General features: G+C 33.6%; 1 protein-coding gene across 6 annotated transcripts in view; it reads right to left on the reverse strand.

The window, feature by feature from the left end:
* LOC100483294 (sodium channel protein type 1 subunit alpha) overlaps positions 1-18,523 on the reverse strand; it is a 139,383-nt gene that overhangs the window by 15,445 nt on the left and 105,415 nt on the right. For all 6 annotated transcript variants that reach the window (XM_034654674.1, XM_002928605.4, XM_034654672.1 and 3 more), the window contains 4 exons: positions 11,877-11,997; positions 10,052-10,206; positions 8,033-8,206; positions 5,561-5,683 (listed from right to left, as the gene is read on the reverse strand). In XM_034654674.1, the coding sequence (XP_034510565.1) occupies positions 5,561-5,683; positions 8,033-8,206; positions 10,052-10,206; positions 11,877-11,997 (573 nt within the window). The remainder of the gene's footprint in view (positions 1-5,560; positions 5,684-8,032; positions 8,207-10,051; positions 10,207-11,876; positions 11,998-18,523) is intronic.

An 18,523-nucleotide genomic window follows, 5' to 3' on the forward strand; every position in this document is an offset into this window, starting at 1 on the left:
AGTTGGTCAAATACATCCTTATTTTATACTTCATTTTAAATGTGTGGACATACTTAGATTTCTCCTGGATTCAAAATTTGATAGCTGGAATCAAGTTAGTTATTTCCCTCCTTTTCTGAATATTTTGCCTACCATCCAGATTAAAAAAAAACCAACAACCTTATTTTTATTGTGTATACAGAGTACACATTGGAATGCACATTTTTACCTACAAAAGCCAGTGTAGAGCATGGACAGAAAACTGGTGACCTATACCTATTTCCTGAAGTTCTTTTCATGTCAATCTGTAGGTCCCATACTTGTTTCTTCAAGCCCTTTCTCACCTCTCTCACTTCTTTCCCATCTTCACCGTTCCTCCTAGCTCTGGCCTCTAATAATTCAAACTGGCACTACTGTCAGAGTCCTCTTTCTCCTTCCTTTCATCTATGTGATATGAATTCATCATCCCTAAGTCTCGCTTTAAAATTATTTAACTGATCATCAAATATTTGCCTTCTGTTGGTATTCAAATCACCCCACAATCTATATTTCTAGTTTAAACTTCCCTAACCACCTACCCTCATGCCAGCCCAACTGATACAATTACCAGACAACTGAGATGCCTTTGAAATCCTTTGCCCAGTATCCCCCTTTCTGGAACATTCTTTCTTCTACAAGATCTAGTTCATGTAGCACTTCTTTCATGGAGCCTCACTTCACCCTCCACATTAGCCTCCAAAATAAAGATGAGCGTTTTCTCTCATAGAGACAATTTAGTATGGTGTTCTCTGTTGGCAATGAGAAAAATGAGGCTAAGATAGACTAAGCTCAGAAAGTAGACTAGAAGTAGCATCTAGTTCTTGCTCTTTCCATTCTACCTCACTCATTCTCCTTAGAGTTGCTCCCACTTATCTGGTTCCCACATTGTCTGTATTAGAGTTAATTGCGTTCCTGTAATCTTGACAGACAAGAGGCTTTTTCTTTTTTTAACCTAACATGCAAAAATATATTTGTGAATTCTCCAAGGTCTTGAATGCTTCGAATATGGGAATATAACAGAGTAGTTTGAATAAGGGAAAAAATGATTGAATGAATGAGTGAAGTAAAGATTAGCTTAGCATTTATTGATGAAAACATAATTTTTAATGTTACATTGGATATGAGATGAGAATAAAGAACCAGGCACAACAAAAAAATTGGGGGTTAGCCAGTAAGTGTGAGAGGTTTATTTTGAAACTGGGGATTAGTTTTGTGTTAACACGAACTCTATGTAATTCATGAGGCAAGCAAGGGCTCTGAAGCAGTCTTTCAGGAAATGATTTGCAAGGTTGGCATACATTTGGTCCAAAGAAAAGGTTTATTTTTATGAAGAAAAAAGAACTAAATGTTGGAAAACTTTTGGCATAGTATTGGGAAATTTACTATACAAAGGCCCATCAAATTTAAAATTTCATTACATTAAGCAGTAAAGTTCAGAGAAAGGATTGTCTTTTCCCAAGAGCCCCAAGCCATTCCTTGGCTCAGCACAGAGGGAAGTGTATTAATTCTTTTCAGGCTCTAGGGAACTGCAGTAATTAGTTCCCATGAGGTGAAGGCACTGGGCAGAAATGGCCTGAATAAATTGGAAAGAACAGATTGAGGTTTCAGGATGCATAAAAGAAGATGTCTAAGGATGGAACCATCTTAATAAATTAATACTAGAGATTGCTTCTTCTCACAAATGTTTTGCAAAACGTCATCAATAGAATATCTCTATTTGAGTACAATCCATTCTTATAAAAATTCTTTCCGTATCTGGTTCATTATCTGCATTTTTACTAAATCTATACAAAATGAAGGATTGACAATTAAGTATGCAAATTAATGTGAAGAATTTTGATACATGTAGAAATGTCTTGTCTGAGCAAATTATCTCTGAACTTCAAATGATACTACTCATGGATTCTAATGCTTCTTTAATCTAAATACAAAACTATGAATAAAAATCAAAAGCAGGCAAAATAAAATCACACATTTTTAAGTATGAAGAAGAACAATGGAATCTTTTTTTAAACCTAATGACTACATTTGTGTTATGGGGTTTAATTAAGAAAATTATCTTAGAAAGATGTGATACAATTATCCAAACAAAATCTCCAACTTTATCTCTCTCAAAAATAAAAACTCTCCTTGTACATTATTTTTAAACTTCAAGAATAAACAAAATATAGATTCATTTTTACTTATGTTTTCATTGTGATATATTCTAAGATCCTAAAAAGTTATTTGGGAGTGACTTACTCTAAGAAGTAAGTTTATGCATTAAATTCTATTTCATACATATGGTAAGATATTTCTGTTTTATTTCTAGGTAGGTATTCTAGTCTGTATAATTCAAATATGTGGATCTCTTTATATTAACTTCCCTCATTTAAAACACAAATCACATGTGCTGACTCAACTTTTAATATATTTTTGCCTCATTACATTTTGAAAATAACCCTCATACGTTTTCACCTAATAAAAATGAATACGGTCATGCAATCAATACCAGTCTTACAAAAGCTGGAATACTGAACCTAGCATCTGCTCACACATATAAAGCAAGGCAGGGAATTGATTGCTGGTATCTGGATGGCCGTTTTCAGGATCCAGACCAGTGTAAAATATGGCAAGAGTTCTATGCCTCAAACAGCATCATTGATCAACAAGTTAAAGTTTTCACGCATTCACTCCTAAACCCCGCCCCCCCACCGATCAGATAATCTCCCCATAAATGGATAAACTCCATATATACATAACTAAATCACATTCAGTGAAACTTAGTAAAGAAATCAACAGTTGGTGTTCAAATCCACAGAGGGTAAATTCACAAAGGTATTTTTCTCAAAAGAAAATTTAAGACAATTGAAAATAGGGGATTAGAATATAGTGTATTTTCCCTACTGTGGTGCGATAGTACCCTTCCCAATCCCTCCCTCATCCCACTACACAAAGTCACAGTGAAAGGATGAAAGGTAGCAAAAGGGGTAATACAGTACCCATAATAAAGGGCTGAGGGGAGGAACCAGCGCTCCACCCCATCCAAGTTGGAGCAAGATTATCCTATATAAAATAGAAATATATAGTTTGTTATTAGTTAAAAAACTAAGATGACAGAACATTTGGTGTTACTTTATGTATATGATTGGTCTCTGTCTGCTTTCCTATCAATCGAGACTTGAGTTCTTTTGAAAAAGAAGGTATCTAAGATTTCTTAGATTAGGAAAATTAAAATACTAATTTAAGTACAAATTTTATTTTACCCTAGATATTCATGACATCAATTCACTCTGTTCAATTTTACAAGTTGAAAAATTTGGACTGGAAATTTGAAATACAATAAATGTTTAAAAGCTGTCAGCCAGAAATGTGCATAAAACATGCAAAACATAAAGTGCAACGTGATGATAATTGATCACTTTCTAACTTCTTATCAAGCGCTGTACAGCATGCTTTATTTGGTAATGTTGCATAAAAGCACATGCTTAAAGAAGTCACAAATCAACAAAAATAAAATGAGTGCTTGATTTACACTCTGACACAGCTACTGTGATTTTATGCTGCTAGGGAAAAGAATAAAATGAGAGTTTCTGAATATATTCAAATATCACTTCCCAATTATAGTCATCATTATTATCTCCATCCTCACCATCATCCATGTTTACATTTTTTAGAAAGTAAAAAAAAAAAAAAAAAAAAATCCAAACANTTATTTTGTCTCTACAATGCCAAACATGTATTGAAATGATCAGCCATTTTAGGGTTGTGTATAAGCTGTCACAAGAGGCAAGTAACCATATTCATAAATCCTATAATTTAAAGATGAGTTCATCTCCTATCAGCATCAATAAGAAGTTTATGTTTTTAAAATTCTCAGTTGCAAAAGTTAACCTATCCTTATAATATAAAAAGCATTGCTGATCAATAATTACAGATAAGGTTATTTCTGTAAAAATCAAAGGTAGACACGCAAGACCAATGTTGTTATGGAAATAAAGTGTTAAACATGGGAATCTCTGGCCATTTGAAACACGTATTTAGTACATTTTGAAAAGGTTAAATTCAAAATGTTTATAACAGCTTCAAATAGCATTGTTCAGATTTCAGAAGACGTTTAAAAGGTATTACTTTGATTCAGGCAATATGTTTTCAAGTAGAATGTACACAAATAATATTTTTCTCAAGAAACGGCCAGTCTGAAACAAAAGAAAGTGACATTTTAATTGGAAAATAAACTTAATTTTTACATACCCTGGAGAGAATTTCCTTTAACATTTTAGTAAAAATGTGGAGATCTCTGTGAGAAATAAAATAAGACTGCATTATATTGTGTTAAATTGTTTCTAATGAGGAAAACACTTTCTATATATGTTAGGGAAACTAAAGACAAGTCTCATGTGACATTTGCAATAAATCTTATTTTAAAAAGACACGTAAGGCTATCAACAACCTAGAAGACGTAATTGGAAGTCTTCAATACAGCTCAATTTCCATAAACAACTAAACCTTAAGCAGAAGAAAAAGCAATGTTTTTCTATTGGAATCACACTTATTAAGCAGCTTTATTTTGGTAAAAGAAAATTTGACTTTTTTTAAAAAAGGAACTACTTTTTTAATGTTATACGTCTTATATATCAATGCGTCATGGATTTTAACAAGGCATGGAAAATACTAGATCAATAATGGCAACATTTCTAGTCCATAATGAATCATAAGGAATGACAGAATATTTCCTTGAAAGGAATAGTATAACATTTTCTGTAACTCAAGTGAAATTTGAGTTATGCTTAATTTATGAATCCTCTGTGGTAATGAGTCAAAATTATATTTTCTCTTCATTATATTATAAATGCTTTATTTATTGTCATGAAAAATTGTGTGGATTTACATATACTCTTTAAGTTAGTATTTCTATTTATATACATTAAAAAGATTAAGGCAGTTATAAATTGAGGCTATATTAAACATAACTTTAAAAAAAAGTTTAAATTTCAGTCAATATTTAATAGCTACCCTTGAATATATTCAAATAATGCAAACTTTGGCATTATACAGACAAAATTTTGACATTTAAAAATTGTTTTCCTTTACTTTTATACTTAGACACATGTGTGATTCACATTATTTTCGATAAAACTCATTAAATACAATTTAGGTCATCACAAATGAGAAGCATATAAGATAGACTTCACTTCAGTGGATTATTATATCATTACACATAGTACTTTAATAGTGCATCTGCCTTTTTTTTTTTTTTTTTTTTTTTTTTAAGGTTTTGTAAGGAAACNACAGGTTTGTAAGGAAACTCCCAAGATGGATTAGGAAATAAAGTCATTTAAATGAGCACAGCAGATAAATGATATTACATCATTTCAAGGGAGGCCTAAGTTCTCTTGCATATCACCCAGAAGTAAATATGCAACAGATAAAATGATAGAGTAGCAATTTTGCAAGGATTTGCCATTCCTTTTGCATGCATGGGTTTTCCTTTTATAGAATTTAATGTAATTAATTTAATTTTTACTATACATAATACTTCAGGTTCTTTCATTTTCCTTACCCTCATCCCTTCAAATCGTGATAAGGCTCTTAGAGGCCTCAGAGCTCTTAGTGTCCTGAGAGATTTGATGGCACCAAGTTCTGAGTAACCCAAGGCATTCGCTGTTAAACTGACCAGTGAAACCTGCACCAACAAATAAGTAAGGAAGGAAATAAATAAAACCATCTCTCAATTTACTGTATAATATAATAAATACAATTTTTTGCTTAAAATTTTAAGAAAGTGTTTTCGGCTTGATGCAAAAAAAGTAGCTTTCAGGATGTTAATTAAAGCTAGCTGAATAAAAAAACCTTAAATGTCATGTAATTTATTAATTGTAAACTAATTTATTAGTAGAGCAATTAGTTAGAAAAACTAGATTAAAATTAATTTAAAAAAGGAAGAAATTCAGGAGTAAGAAAAGGTCATTGGCTGTCTTCCTTTTATTTTATTAAGTTGTGGTGAATTTAGGGCTTTGTATGGCTAGTGATAAAATATAAAAACTGCTATTCCATCAGAAAAGGCAAGACATCTCAATCCTGCACTGTATGTTCAACTAATTATAATTGATACTCTCAAAAATTAATAACTTGGCTCATTGATTTTGCAGTTGATTTCTGAAGGTGAGTTTGTTTGTCTTGCTAACATCTGTGTTTTCTCCGATATTTATTCTTATGTAAACAGCGTAACTTAATAAATAAATCCATTGTGAAACTTCCTCAAATTTTTCTATACTAACTTACAGCTTCTGCCACAGTTACCTGGCTGAAAAGGGATAATCAACAAATATTTGCCAAGTAAATAAATCAATGAATTTATTTAATTTGTATAAAATATGAGAGTACTAAGAAAGAAAAATGTTAGGTGGTCTAATTCTCTAAATAAAGAATATACCAAAACTCCATATCCAGAGTTACAATTTCTTTGGTTTGAAAGGGGCTAGTATTGGACAGTTTCACATACACTGGACACTATTTTTGCAAAATTTTCTATTTTTAAGTGTATTACGTTGCCTTATATTTAAATATACTTTTTATATTACTTGCAACGTGCTATAACTTTTTTGCATTTTTTAGAGAGATACACTGATCCTTATGAAATAATTAAAATAGAACATTGAAAAATAAAATATTATTGCAAAATGACAAAATCTCTACAGAATTATTTTCTTGATATATTTCAGGCTATTAAATTTACTATTTTGTATACCTGAAACTTATGTAACATTGCATGCCAACTATACTTCAATAAAAAATAAGTAACAAGTAAGTGCTTATAATCTAGTAATTAAAAAACCCAACTTATAATAATAAAATTATCATTCTTTCACTAAAATTTCAGACATGTAATAAGTATAATAGAGAAAAGCTAAGCTCACAGAGTTTCAAAAGAGTTAAATAATATTTAGATTTAAAATGTAGTGTGAAAAATTATGAGGAGTTGAAATATATAATTTCTAATGAAACCTCGATGTTAGAAATTTTTTTCTTTTATAATGATGAAGCAATTATTCTTTTGAGGTTTTTCTCAATTTACTCATTTCATAGTAACATTAGTAAGCTTTTCAAATAGCTCTGGGTTTGCTTTTGTTCAGAATTCAGGAGATACATGCATGACTTAGCTCTAGAAATACTTTCCACAGTAAAACTGTGTAGGCCTGCTGGATTTTACTTATTATCTTTTGGGGATAAAACTGTTGCCTGTGAAATCTGCAATATTTTGGGCACACTTTTCTGGAGCTGAAATTATACCAAATTGATAGCATGAACCATTTTGTTTAATAGATCTCAGAGGCAGCCACCTGTTTTAGGGGAGATGAAGTATTAATCATTGGGCATGTAACTTCTGTGAAGGGCTGTTTGGCGTATTACAGGCTTGCCGCGAATTGAATCTACATCCTAGGGAAACTCCTGCCGCTGCATGAAGCAGAATTTTCCCTACACTCTGTACGCTTTACTGCCTCTAATGGAGTTAATCTATGTAATCTACTCTTTAAATCTATGTTTTAAAAACTTTGGGTAAATCAAAGAGAATTTTAAAAAATTGACGGTAGCTCCCACCACCATCACTGTTTATGAGAGCCTTTAATACTGTACCTACTAATATCATAGTTTCACAGAGTTAAGAGACAAGTAATTTACCCACTGGCGCACAACGGATCAGCAATGGGACTGGGATTCAAACGCAAGTCCGTCTGACACAACATAAGGAATTTAAGCAACATACCCTATTTCACCACTTTCCAACAAACTGCTGTGTTATTTTCTGCTTCTTATCCTAGACAACCACCACAGATCCCATCCCCCCATTTCTAAACCAGTACTAAGTCTATTTCTTACTACAACACTATCATTCAGTGAATTAGGTTAATGTCTATTAAGTAGCATAGCCTGTCAACACAGCATCCTGGTCAGATTCACTATTCTAGAATTAGTACATGGGTCAGACAAACTACTGCTTGAATGTAAAGACAAAGATACAAAGGATACCTACATCCACAATTAAGAAGTCCAGCCAACACCAGGCATTGGTGAAATATGTTTGATAGCCATATGCCACCCATTTTAGAAGCATTTCCAGAATGAAAATGTAAGTGAAAACCTTGTCAGCATATTCCAACATTGTCTTAATTGTCTTTCGCTGATCAATATATATGTCTTCAAATGCCTATAAAGAAAAGTTATATATTTTAGCTTTCTAAAACTATTATACCTTCTAAGCTATTTTTCTGATCATATATATATTCCCTGATTTTACTTTTTAAAATTTTTTCCCTGATTCTATATCTATATACATATGACATTCCATTGGACTAGGAGGGCAGAGGAGTAGTAGCTATGGCTGTTTTTTTTTTTTTATTTTTTTCCTCTCAAAGATCTTTTAATGAATCAGGGGAAAGTTATACTCTCCTTTGATATTAGAGCCAGAAGAAAGAGGTAAAAGCATAATTTTCGTGAATTAATTTGACTGGTTTAGGAAATAGTTCTTGATGTCATATCCTGATGGTGCTGCCCAAACTTGAAGTTATTTATTCCTTTTGTTTCATTTCTTTTGCTTTCTGCTGTTGATTTTTTTGCCATGAAAAGGAGGTTGAAGAAATAAAAAGTGGAGGTTTATATTTTTCATAAAGTAGAAGTTGTAATCGAACATGACATTGCCCAATTTTACTACATAGTTGGGCTCATTTGTCCCCCTCTCTTCCCTTCATTTTGTTAATATTTTATATTTCTCAGCAGAGATATGGTATGACAATGATGATAAGATGAAAACATATTTCATTGAGATTATGATATGTGTTCTTCTAATATGAACCTCTCTTTATACCTTTCATCTAACTCTCACATTTGTTTCAGGGGCAAAGACTATTTCTTGTATAAAGTGGCATGCAGAGAAAGTTTATATCATCAGAGATATGCAGGAAAATATAGGCATATGTTCAAATTATAAATGTAAGTTAAAGAAACTTAAGTGATTGTATTTCGATCAGACAAGTTCATTCTGTCATCTAACTATCTATCTTATGGCTTAAGTATTCTATTTGTGTCAGTGTTCCTCTAAAATGTTATCTATATGTTATGCTTTATACTTTTGTAAGTGATTTTCATACAAATATAAATTAATTCAATGCAAAAACCATCTTTGTATAAAGAGAAAGCAATCTTTAAATGAGTCGCTTAGGCATGCTGCCCAATATTTTTTGTTACCAATATTCATTGTTTCCTGAGTAGTATAAGAATAGTGGACACAATTTAAAAGGGACAGAGAAGTGGTCCCTAAGGACTTATTGACTGTCCATAAAGAGATAATAATAATACCATTTAGAAACAATAATCATCAGAACTCAGAAGTTATATATTCTCTATCACAGGACTTCCAATAGCTACACTAAGTTGCCATGCTTACCTTCTTATTAAAATATGGGCTATTGACTAATGAAGCATCGAACTTTACATCGGAATCTGGGGATGTACTGTATGGTGACTGACATAATATAATAAAAAATCATTAAAAAAATATGGGATATTGAATATTTGGTTATAATGGATAAGATGGAGGGACAAATTTTCTAGGTTACTTTATGGTAAGCAAAACTTAATAAATAATTAGAAATTGTATGTATGCATAGTAGAAATAAATCCAGAAATGCATAGTTAAAACATTAAGCCTATAATCTGGAAGATAGGATGTGGGGGTAATGAAAAATGTGTTGGAGACAGGTAGAAGAGTGGGTGGGTGGGTGGATGGGTGGTAAGTGAATGGGTGGATGGATGGATGGATGGATATAGAAATGTGTATTTATTTAAGGAAGAAGTCCTAAGTAGAGATAACAGTTTGAGATTTATCAAACAGAGGAACGGCTGAAACCTTGAAAATGAAAATGAATGTCAGATGAGGGTTTGGGGAAAAAACGCGTTGGATACTAAAACAGTGCAATAGAAAGGATTAATAAGTCATCAGTATTAGATTATCTTAAACTTTATATTGTACCACTGTTGCTTAATATTCACTTACCAGTGCACCACTACTAAGGAGAATCATGAAGACAATGAAGGTCTCAAACCAGTTATGTTCAACTATTCGGAAACATGTTCTTCTCAGGTTCCACCATTGTTTTCCCCTCCCTTCCTCCACACTGATTTGACAACATTTAAATCTTTGTACACAGCCTGCAAGTATAATGTTCAAACAGGAGTAGATGAAGTAACTTCTGCTGCTTCAGTAGTATTCTTTAGCGTGTCCCTGATTCATCTTCTCACTACAATTACCATCTCCATCTTGCTAGGGTAACTCACTAAGCCTGGAGTAGTAAGAGCACAGCTGTGTGAAGCTGTGAAAATTATTCCACCTCTTTAAACAGTTCCCTGGCTAATACTACCTGCTTTTTTGGCCTCAACTCTCATTGTCCAAGAAAGAACTTGGTAAAGTACAAACAAATGTAAAGTATCTTTGCCTTGTACTAAGCCACCCTATTGCACTCTGTTGGAGTCACTCTAGTAGCGGAGTTCAAAATGAAGATTAGTGATAAACAGAAAACTTCCCTTAAAGAGGTTACAGAATAATAGTGTAGATCTCCCCAAACAATGCTGACTTTGTTATTGCTATGTTTTCTTGTGGTGTTTCTAGAAGAGCTCATATAATTTTCAAAATTGATTTAGTCCATTAAAGTGTGATTTCTTGGTCCTGCTTTGATTTGTCATTGCCTTCCTTATACTGCTTTTACTCACTCAGACTATCTGTGATTACCTTTGTAAGCTCCATCGAGGATACAAATAATATTTTTTAAAAGGCAAAAAGAAAAAAGATACAGCACATGGACCTTGCCACCAAGAATCTTACATTCTTGTTTTCAAGAAAAGATATAAGCTCAGGAACCCCACCTCAAGGCAAAACAAAACAAAACAAACTCCCCCCTCCCAAAAGACCCCCAAAAACAAAAACAAAAGAGAAAAAAGAAAAAGTCAATTATGCTGGAAGAAAAGGAAGGAAGGGAATGAAGGAAAGGAGGGAAGAAAAAAGACAGTAAAGATACAACAGTTCAAAACAGAAAGAGAAGAGCTCTCATAATATAGAAAAAGTTATCAGGTGAATTAAATGGGCATATTTATGAATAGCTGTTGAGAGGAATAATAAGCTGTTTTCCACAATGGCCAGGTGAAAGTAGTTTTGAGTGATGTGTGGAATTTATATTAGGAAGTACAGGGAGACAATATATATTAGGCCTATGAAGAAAAGATCACTAAATAGAAACCATGCAAATATATTCATATCTTCAAAACTCAAATTCCTAAGAAAATCAGACCATGGGAAATGCAAGTCATGGGGAAAACAAAGCTCTTAAAACTGTTGTTCATATTGTACCAGGCTCAAGTAGGCTCAACTAGGCACTGTTCAGGTATTAGAAAAGGGGCTATGATTATTTCCTGCTTCGTCCAATAAGCTTTGGAAAATGATGATTTTGTTAAAAAATACAGTTCGGCATTTGCAAGTCATTTAACTTTAATAGTCAAAGTTATTTTTAAGGCAAATTCTGTGTATGAGAATTGTGATTAGTGTTTCAGATGTCACTCCTTGTGAAATCACCATTTTATTTAAAAATATAATTTACTAGTTTTGATTACATTAAAAATAGTTTTCTCCATATTTATGATCTTTACACATAATGGGCAGAGTTAATCAAAATAACAATAGATTTTAAAACTGTTAGCATTTTGGAGGTAATTGAAATAGATCTACTAAAGGTTCTAGTCTATTATGAATGGTCCATCTTGGGTGATCAACAGCTAAAAACAACTGCACTCTAGAAAAGGAAGGTTAACATGAGGGTCATTTTCTTTACCTTCAGTGAAACAGGCTTCGGGTTCAAGGGTTTCCTCAGGTTCCACTACAGGCTGTTCTTCTGCAGGTGCACCAATGTCCACAGTGCTGCCTTCAGAGGAGCTACTGCTTTCATTAAGTTTCTGTGCATGAGATGGACATAAAAAGTAAATCACTTTAATTTCCATAACTAATAGTCTAGAAAGAAAGAACTGGAGCTCTGAACTGATTTTGGATTCTCCTTGAAGTGATTTTAAGTTTAAGCAAAAGACAGATTGAATAAGAAAAGGAAATAAGGAAATTGTCTGTGTTATCTCCTTTTCTATTATTCACAATGTTAGTATGAAATCGAATTGTTATGTTATGAAGTTACAAATGGCCATCAGGAACATGTACTAAGGAAACCACTGAATTAGAGAAGCCCCAGAGGGAGGGTGAGGGGGAAGGAAAGTTAGTATAATTGTTCTCTTTTTACAGATAAGGGAACAAAAGCTCAGACAGGTTAAGTAATTTGTCTAACTCATATAACCAGTAAATGAGAAAGCCAATACTTGGGAGAATTAGTCCTGAGCCCAAAGTCCATGCTCTGTCTTCGGTGTAATCACACTGTTTCTGAAACAGTGTATTGACACATAATTTTTCCATCAATTTAAAACTGAAAACAATCTATTGAAAAAATAGCAAGATTAGTCCAACAGGTGAAGAGAATCTTTAATTCGATCTTGAAGTGAAAAACAAAAAACAAAGACACCTGTTCACATCACAAACTAATTATGGAATTTTATATAATATAAATATTCAGTATCTTCATGGAAATTATTTCATCAGCTGCAACAAGCTAGCTTTTTGGTAGCTGTAGACATGAGTTCTATTTAATTTTTGTTTACAGTAATTCTGCTAAACTAATTATATGCTTGTTATAAAGCAAATGTCACAATAGTAACTTATGTGCAAGCGATAATAAAATCCTTTGTCATATAGTATAATTTCAACTCACAGGGAAATTTGGGTTGTTTTTGTTTGTTTCAAGTTTTTATTCAAATTTTGTTTGTTAACATCTAGTGTAATATTGGTTTCAGGAGTAGAATTCAGTGAGTCACTAACATATAGCACCCAGTTCACAGGGAAATTTTTTAAAGTAATACTTGAAAAGTCTTTAAAAATTTTGGACAAATCCACCTTTTGCTTATCACAGTTCTTCACATATGGTGCCAAATATCAGCCTCCATATCAAACTTTGGATCCATTACTAAATACCATTATTAGTCACCTGGATTTCAGACTTCCAATCAGCAAATGAGTGTATTAAGGTAAAAAGATGTGAACCTAAAATAATATGAAATTAATTTTATCAAATGCCTCCTGATTGCCTCCATAAATAGCCTCCTCTGACGTGTCTTGCCTGGATGAGGATAAAATAAATTGTCACCTTTTATTTATGCCTAGAGTTACTCCAGGTCTAACTAGTTCTGATTTTCTACAGATGAGTGTGCTATTGCCAATATATCAAACTTCAGTCTTAAGAATATTCTTTAAAATTAGCTATTCTTCTTGTACAACCCCAACTTTGTAATATGTTACCAGTTACTAGGTATAGACAAGTGATCCTATATATGCTTACGTATTCATTTCCAAACACTTCTCAAGCAACGGAAGTATACTCTACAGTCTGCCTGAACTAGTGTAAGAAAGTAGAAGTGCACCTCATGTTACGCAGACTCAACATGCTCTCAATTAAAGTCATGACTTTTTTTTTTCCTATCCTATACCTACTCCTTTAACCAAGTCCGATGCTCGTTGTTTGCAATATTGTTCTTTGAGCAAACAGACTCAAGTTCTCCTTTATTCTTACTCTTTTGTAATATTGACAGTAATCTAAAGTCAAATTTGTTAAATTTTACCTTTGAAATAACACTTCTCTCAGTCTCATCTTCCAAATTCCTATGACCTTTCTGTTCATTCTTGTCATTTCTTTGGAGAGCTGTACTTAATAATTATCATCCTCATTCTAGCTTCACCTAATTCTAGAGCTTTGTGGACCACAAAGCCTGCTTTATGCTAGATGCCCAATAAATATTTGGCAAACGAATACCTCTGTTTCATATCTTATTGCCAGATGAAGCTTTTTGTCTCCAACTTAGCACTCCAAATTTCCTAAATTTATCCTTCACAGAAGTTGTGCTTTAACCAAGGTGAACTTCTTAATGCTCTCTGGCTATTGCTCACAGTGGTTATTTTTGCCCATCATTGTGGAAGAAAAATAATCACCCCGAGATCATGACCTGAGTGAAGGCAAACACTCAACTGACTGAGCCACCCAGGCGCCCTCATCTAGCTTTTTATATCCAAATCTAATTCTGCATTTGTTATTCAGAAATGCTTCAAATAAAAACAAAAGGGAGGGGGCGCCTGAGTGGCTTAGTCAGTAGTTAAGCATCTGCCTTCAGCTCAGGTCATGATCCCAGGGTCCTGGGATGGATGGAGTTCTGCCTGGGGTTCCCGCTCAGCAGGGAGTCTGCTTCTCCATCTCACCCATGCTCATGTGAGCTCTCTCTCTTTCTCAAATAAATAAAATCTTTTTTTTTTTTTTTTTTTTTTTTTTTTTTTTAAANGATCACGCCCTGAGCCGAAGGCAAACGCTTAACCGCTGTGCCACCCAGGCGCCCCTCAAATAAATAAAATCTTAAAAACAAAACAAAAGGGGGGAGGGGACCTTGCTTCTTCACTTCAATTGTTTGCTCTGCTATGGTACATCTGGCCTGAGAAGACAGTGCAAGCCCCAGGGACTATTATAGGTTGCCTTTCCTTCTTTCTGGGCAACTGTTCTTGGAAAGATAAAATCAGAGTCATCATGTAAACATAATGTATAGAAAAATTTAGCCAACATATTTTGAATTTTAAAATTTTAGTTTTCTTAATATTTAAGTATTATCTAAAACAAAAAAATTAAATTTTGTTAATTCCTGCTTAAAAATAAAAAAACATAAAAATAAACAAAACAAAACAAAACATACCTTAACCAGAAAGAAATGTCAGTGCTTTTTCCAGAAGTTTACACATGATGTAAATACATGAGTATTAGTGTGAGAGAGAAAAAAACAACCAAAATAAAACAGATGCAGAAATGACTGAGCTGAAGTGTGCTGAATAAATAAATTTTAAATTAATGAATTAAATAATAAATGTATTAAATAAAAATAGATTAAAATACATAAAAACATTAAATACACAAAACATTAATAAATAAGGACACCAAGACCTTTCTCTCAAAGATAAGATAATTAATAAAAACAAGAGAGAAAGACACTGAGATGAAACTCAAGCATTCTTATAAGTTCTACATAAAAACAGTGCATGCTCAGTCATTGATGCACTTTAGAACTTAGAGAAACAGTGCTTTTGCAGATGATAAACTGTCCTTTACATTCTCAATCAGAAGTCATGTAAATCTTTAATATTCATTTTGCAATAAAAGGTGAGTATCTGTCATTATTACAGAAGAGAGATTTCCAACCTATGTTCTGTGGAGATGTAGACTTCAACCCTACGGGGAAGGGGAAGGCCAACCAGGCAAGTTCTCATTGTCATGTTCTACAACTCACAGTCTTTAAGGATTTGAAATGATACAAGAGAGATGTGATACTGAAAATGGTAAGAAGGCAATGCAGGGACAAACCTGGATTCAGGATGCGATAAGGCGATAAAGGCTCAGAGTAGGTATGGCTGCCGGGTGTGCACAGATTAAGTCATAGGTGCTGGGTCTATATCTAGAAAAATCCATGATCATCTCTGGCCAAGGATGGGAGAAGCAAAAGTAATAGCTACCCCCACTTTGGAAACAGAAACCACTCACATAAAACTGGGCTTTTAAGTTAATTTCTCTACTAGCTCTATGTACAATATTCATTTAATCACTAAACATTTATTGGGAGATACTATGTTCTGAGATTTGTGTGAAGTCTCTGTCTCATAGAAACCCTTCATCAACATAATGCATTATTTATCTGGGTTTTTTTTTTTCTTTTCTTTTCCTTTGTTGCTTTTTTTTTCTTTTTTCTTGGCCAAAGTGAAATGTACAAAGTACTTTATGGTTACTTTAATATTAATTTATTAAAATTAAGGTTAATCATTCTTAAGGTTCATTTCAATTATGTTTTTTCTTCTGTCAATTGTCCCTGTCTTTTGCGTATTTTTCTACTGGAGTGTTTGTGCTCTTATCAAACGGCAATTGCGCTTTATAAACAGAAAGTCATTTGAGTTTCCTTAATGTGTAATATTTGCCAAATGAATTAGTTCTCTACTGCTGTGTATCAAATTGCCACAAATTGAGCAGCTTAAAACAATACGAACTTATTATGTCCCAGTTTCTGTAGGTCAGAAATCTGGCGCTACGTAGTCAGCTGCTGTACTCAGGGTCTCACTGGAAAAAAGCTAAGGTGTTAGCTGCGAATGCAGTTATCATCCGAGGCTCGGGATCCACCAACCTTATGCGCTAAGGGCAGAGTTCATTTTCTTGCAGTTGTAAGACTGAAGTCCCTACCGCCCTGCTAACTCACGGCCTTGAACCATTCAGCAAGTAGAGGCCACCACAGTTCCTTGCCACATAGGCCCCCATATGCACTCTTTCTTCTGAGCCAGCCAGAGCATCTCTCTCTCAATTACTCTTATGCGAGCAGTGGGAGAAAACTACTCTTAAAGGTTTCCCCTGATTAGGACAGGCACACCCAGGATAGTCTCCTTTTGGCCAGAAAGGGAACATAATCACGGGATGACATCTCATCATAGCCGCAGGTTTCGGCCGCGCTCAGGGGCGGGGATTACACAAGAGCAAGAGTCTTTGGGGCCATCTCAGGATCTTGCCAACCATACCAAAGTCTGTATTTTACTGGTTTTCTTTTCTAAGAATCATCTGCTATCCTAATATCATCTGCTACATTGATAACTCATTAATTTCTCTTATATTCCCTTCATTTTGCTTAATTTCCAGTTTCTCAAACTAAGTTTTTTTGTCATGTTCTTTCATTCTTTCTTTAAAAAAAAAAGATTTTATTTATTTGAGAGAGAGAGAGAGAGAGTGTGTGTGCGGGCACGAGCGGGGGAGGGGCAGAGAGAAAAGCAGGTTACCCTCTGAGGGTGGAGCCCCGACTAGGGGCTGGACTTGGGGCTCCATCCCAGGACCCTGAGAATATGACTTTAGTCAGAAGCTTAACTGACTGAGCCACCTAGGACCTCTCATTCTTTCTTGATCATTCTTGTCAATATTAAGACATTCAGTGACTGCTTGGTCCTACTTCACAGATTCTGAAAGAAAATGTTCTTATTTTCCAAATAGCTATTTATATATTTTATTTGCTCCTTAACCCAATATTTGTTTAGGAGGGAATTTCTTAACTTTCAAATGGTTAGAACTTTTTCTTTCATTTTACTATTGACTTCTAGCTTACCTGTATTGTGATTAGATAGTAACCCTTTATGATATTTTCTATTTTGAATTTATTGAGGTTTACTTTGCTATCCAGTACATTGTTAATTTATATAAATATATACATGGGCACTTGAAAATAAGAATTTTCTGCATGTATAAATTTTGAGCTAATATATACATCCATGACATTTACTTTTATTACTTACATTATTCAAGTTATCAGTGTCCCTATTTAATTTTTCTTTACTTTGCTTTATCACAGGCTAAGAGAATGGTATTAAAACACTCACAACCATTTTTATGTATTTTTATCAATATATTCTTACATTTTTCATTGTTGAAATCAAAGATGATATACCTCTGAATTCCTTATTTCCATTGTAATAATAACACAATTACTCAAAGACGGAAGGCAAAGATTTTTAGGTGTGTGGCAAGAACCCATCTCTAATAAAATACTAAAAAAATTGGATAACAGCAAAAATAAAAACATCCTCAAACAGTACTTTTGTTGATTTAAAAACCAGTAAGGTGGGCACCTGGCTGGCTCAGTCAGTTAAGCATCTGCCTTCCGCTCAGGTCATGATGCCAGGGTCCTAGGATGGAGCCCCATGTCTGCTTCTCCCTCTCCCCCACGCCCTCCCCTTCCTTCTCCCTCTCGTGTTCCCTCTCTCCCTGCTCATATGCCCTCTCTTTCACTCACTCTGTCTCTCAAATAAATAAATAAAATCTTTAAAAAAAAAAACCAACAAGGCCAATTAATTCTTCCTTTTTTGTTTTTAAATTCAAATTTAATTTTACTTTGAAATTCACCATCCAAATAATAAAACATTTGGTTCTCACATTTAGTTTTTGAGAGTAATAGACTATTTTAAAAATCCATTTTCATATTTATTAAGCCATTAATCAAAATTTAATTTACCAATGAGCTAGTTCATTTGAAAATATGCATATTTTCACATGTGCCTCTCAAGCTAAATTCTATACTGACCTGTACTGTTCATGTATTTTTTGAAGGCTGACTTAATAAGTGAGCTGAGAGAATGCAGGGACCACATCACATCTAAAGCATCCACTTTGTCTTGTGCACCAGGGCATTCAATAACCACTTAATAACTACAACACTGATAGTAAGAGCATTTTTCCTCCTCAGTGGATTTATATAACGTTTGTTGCTTTTAAAAAATGTTCTCTACCATAGCAAATGATTTTGACCTTGAGGGTGAAGCAAAATAAAGCACAAC

The sequence above is a fragment of the Ailuropoda melanoleuca genome, chromosome 2 (genome assembly GCF_002007445.2).
Source record: "Ailuropoda melanoleuca isolate Jingjing chromosome 2, ASM200744v2, whole genome shotgun sequence".
Taxonomy (NCBI): Eukaryota; Metazoa; Chordata; class Mammalia; order Carnivora; family Ursidae; genus Ailuropoda; species Ailuropoda melanoleuca.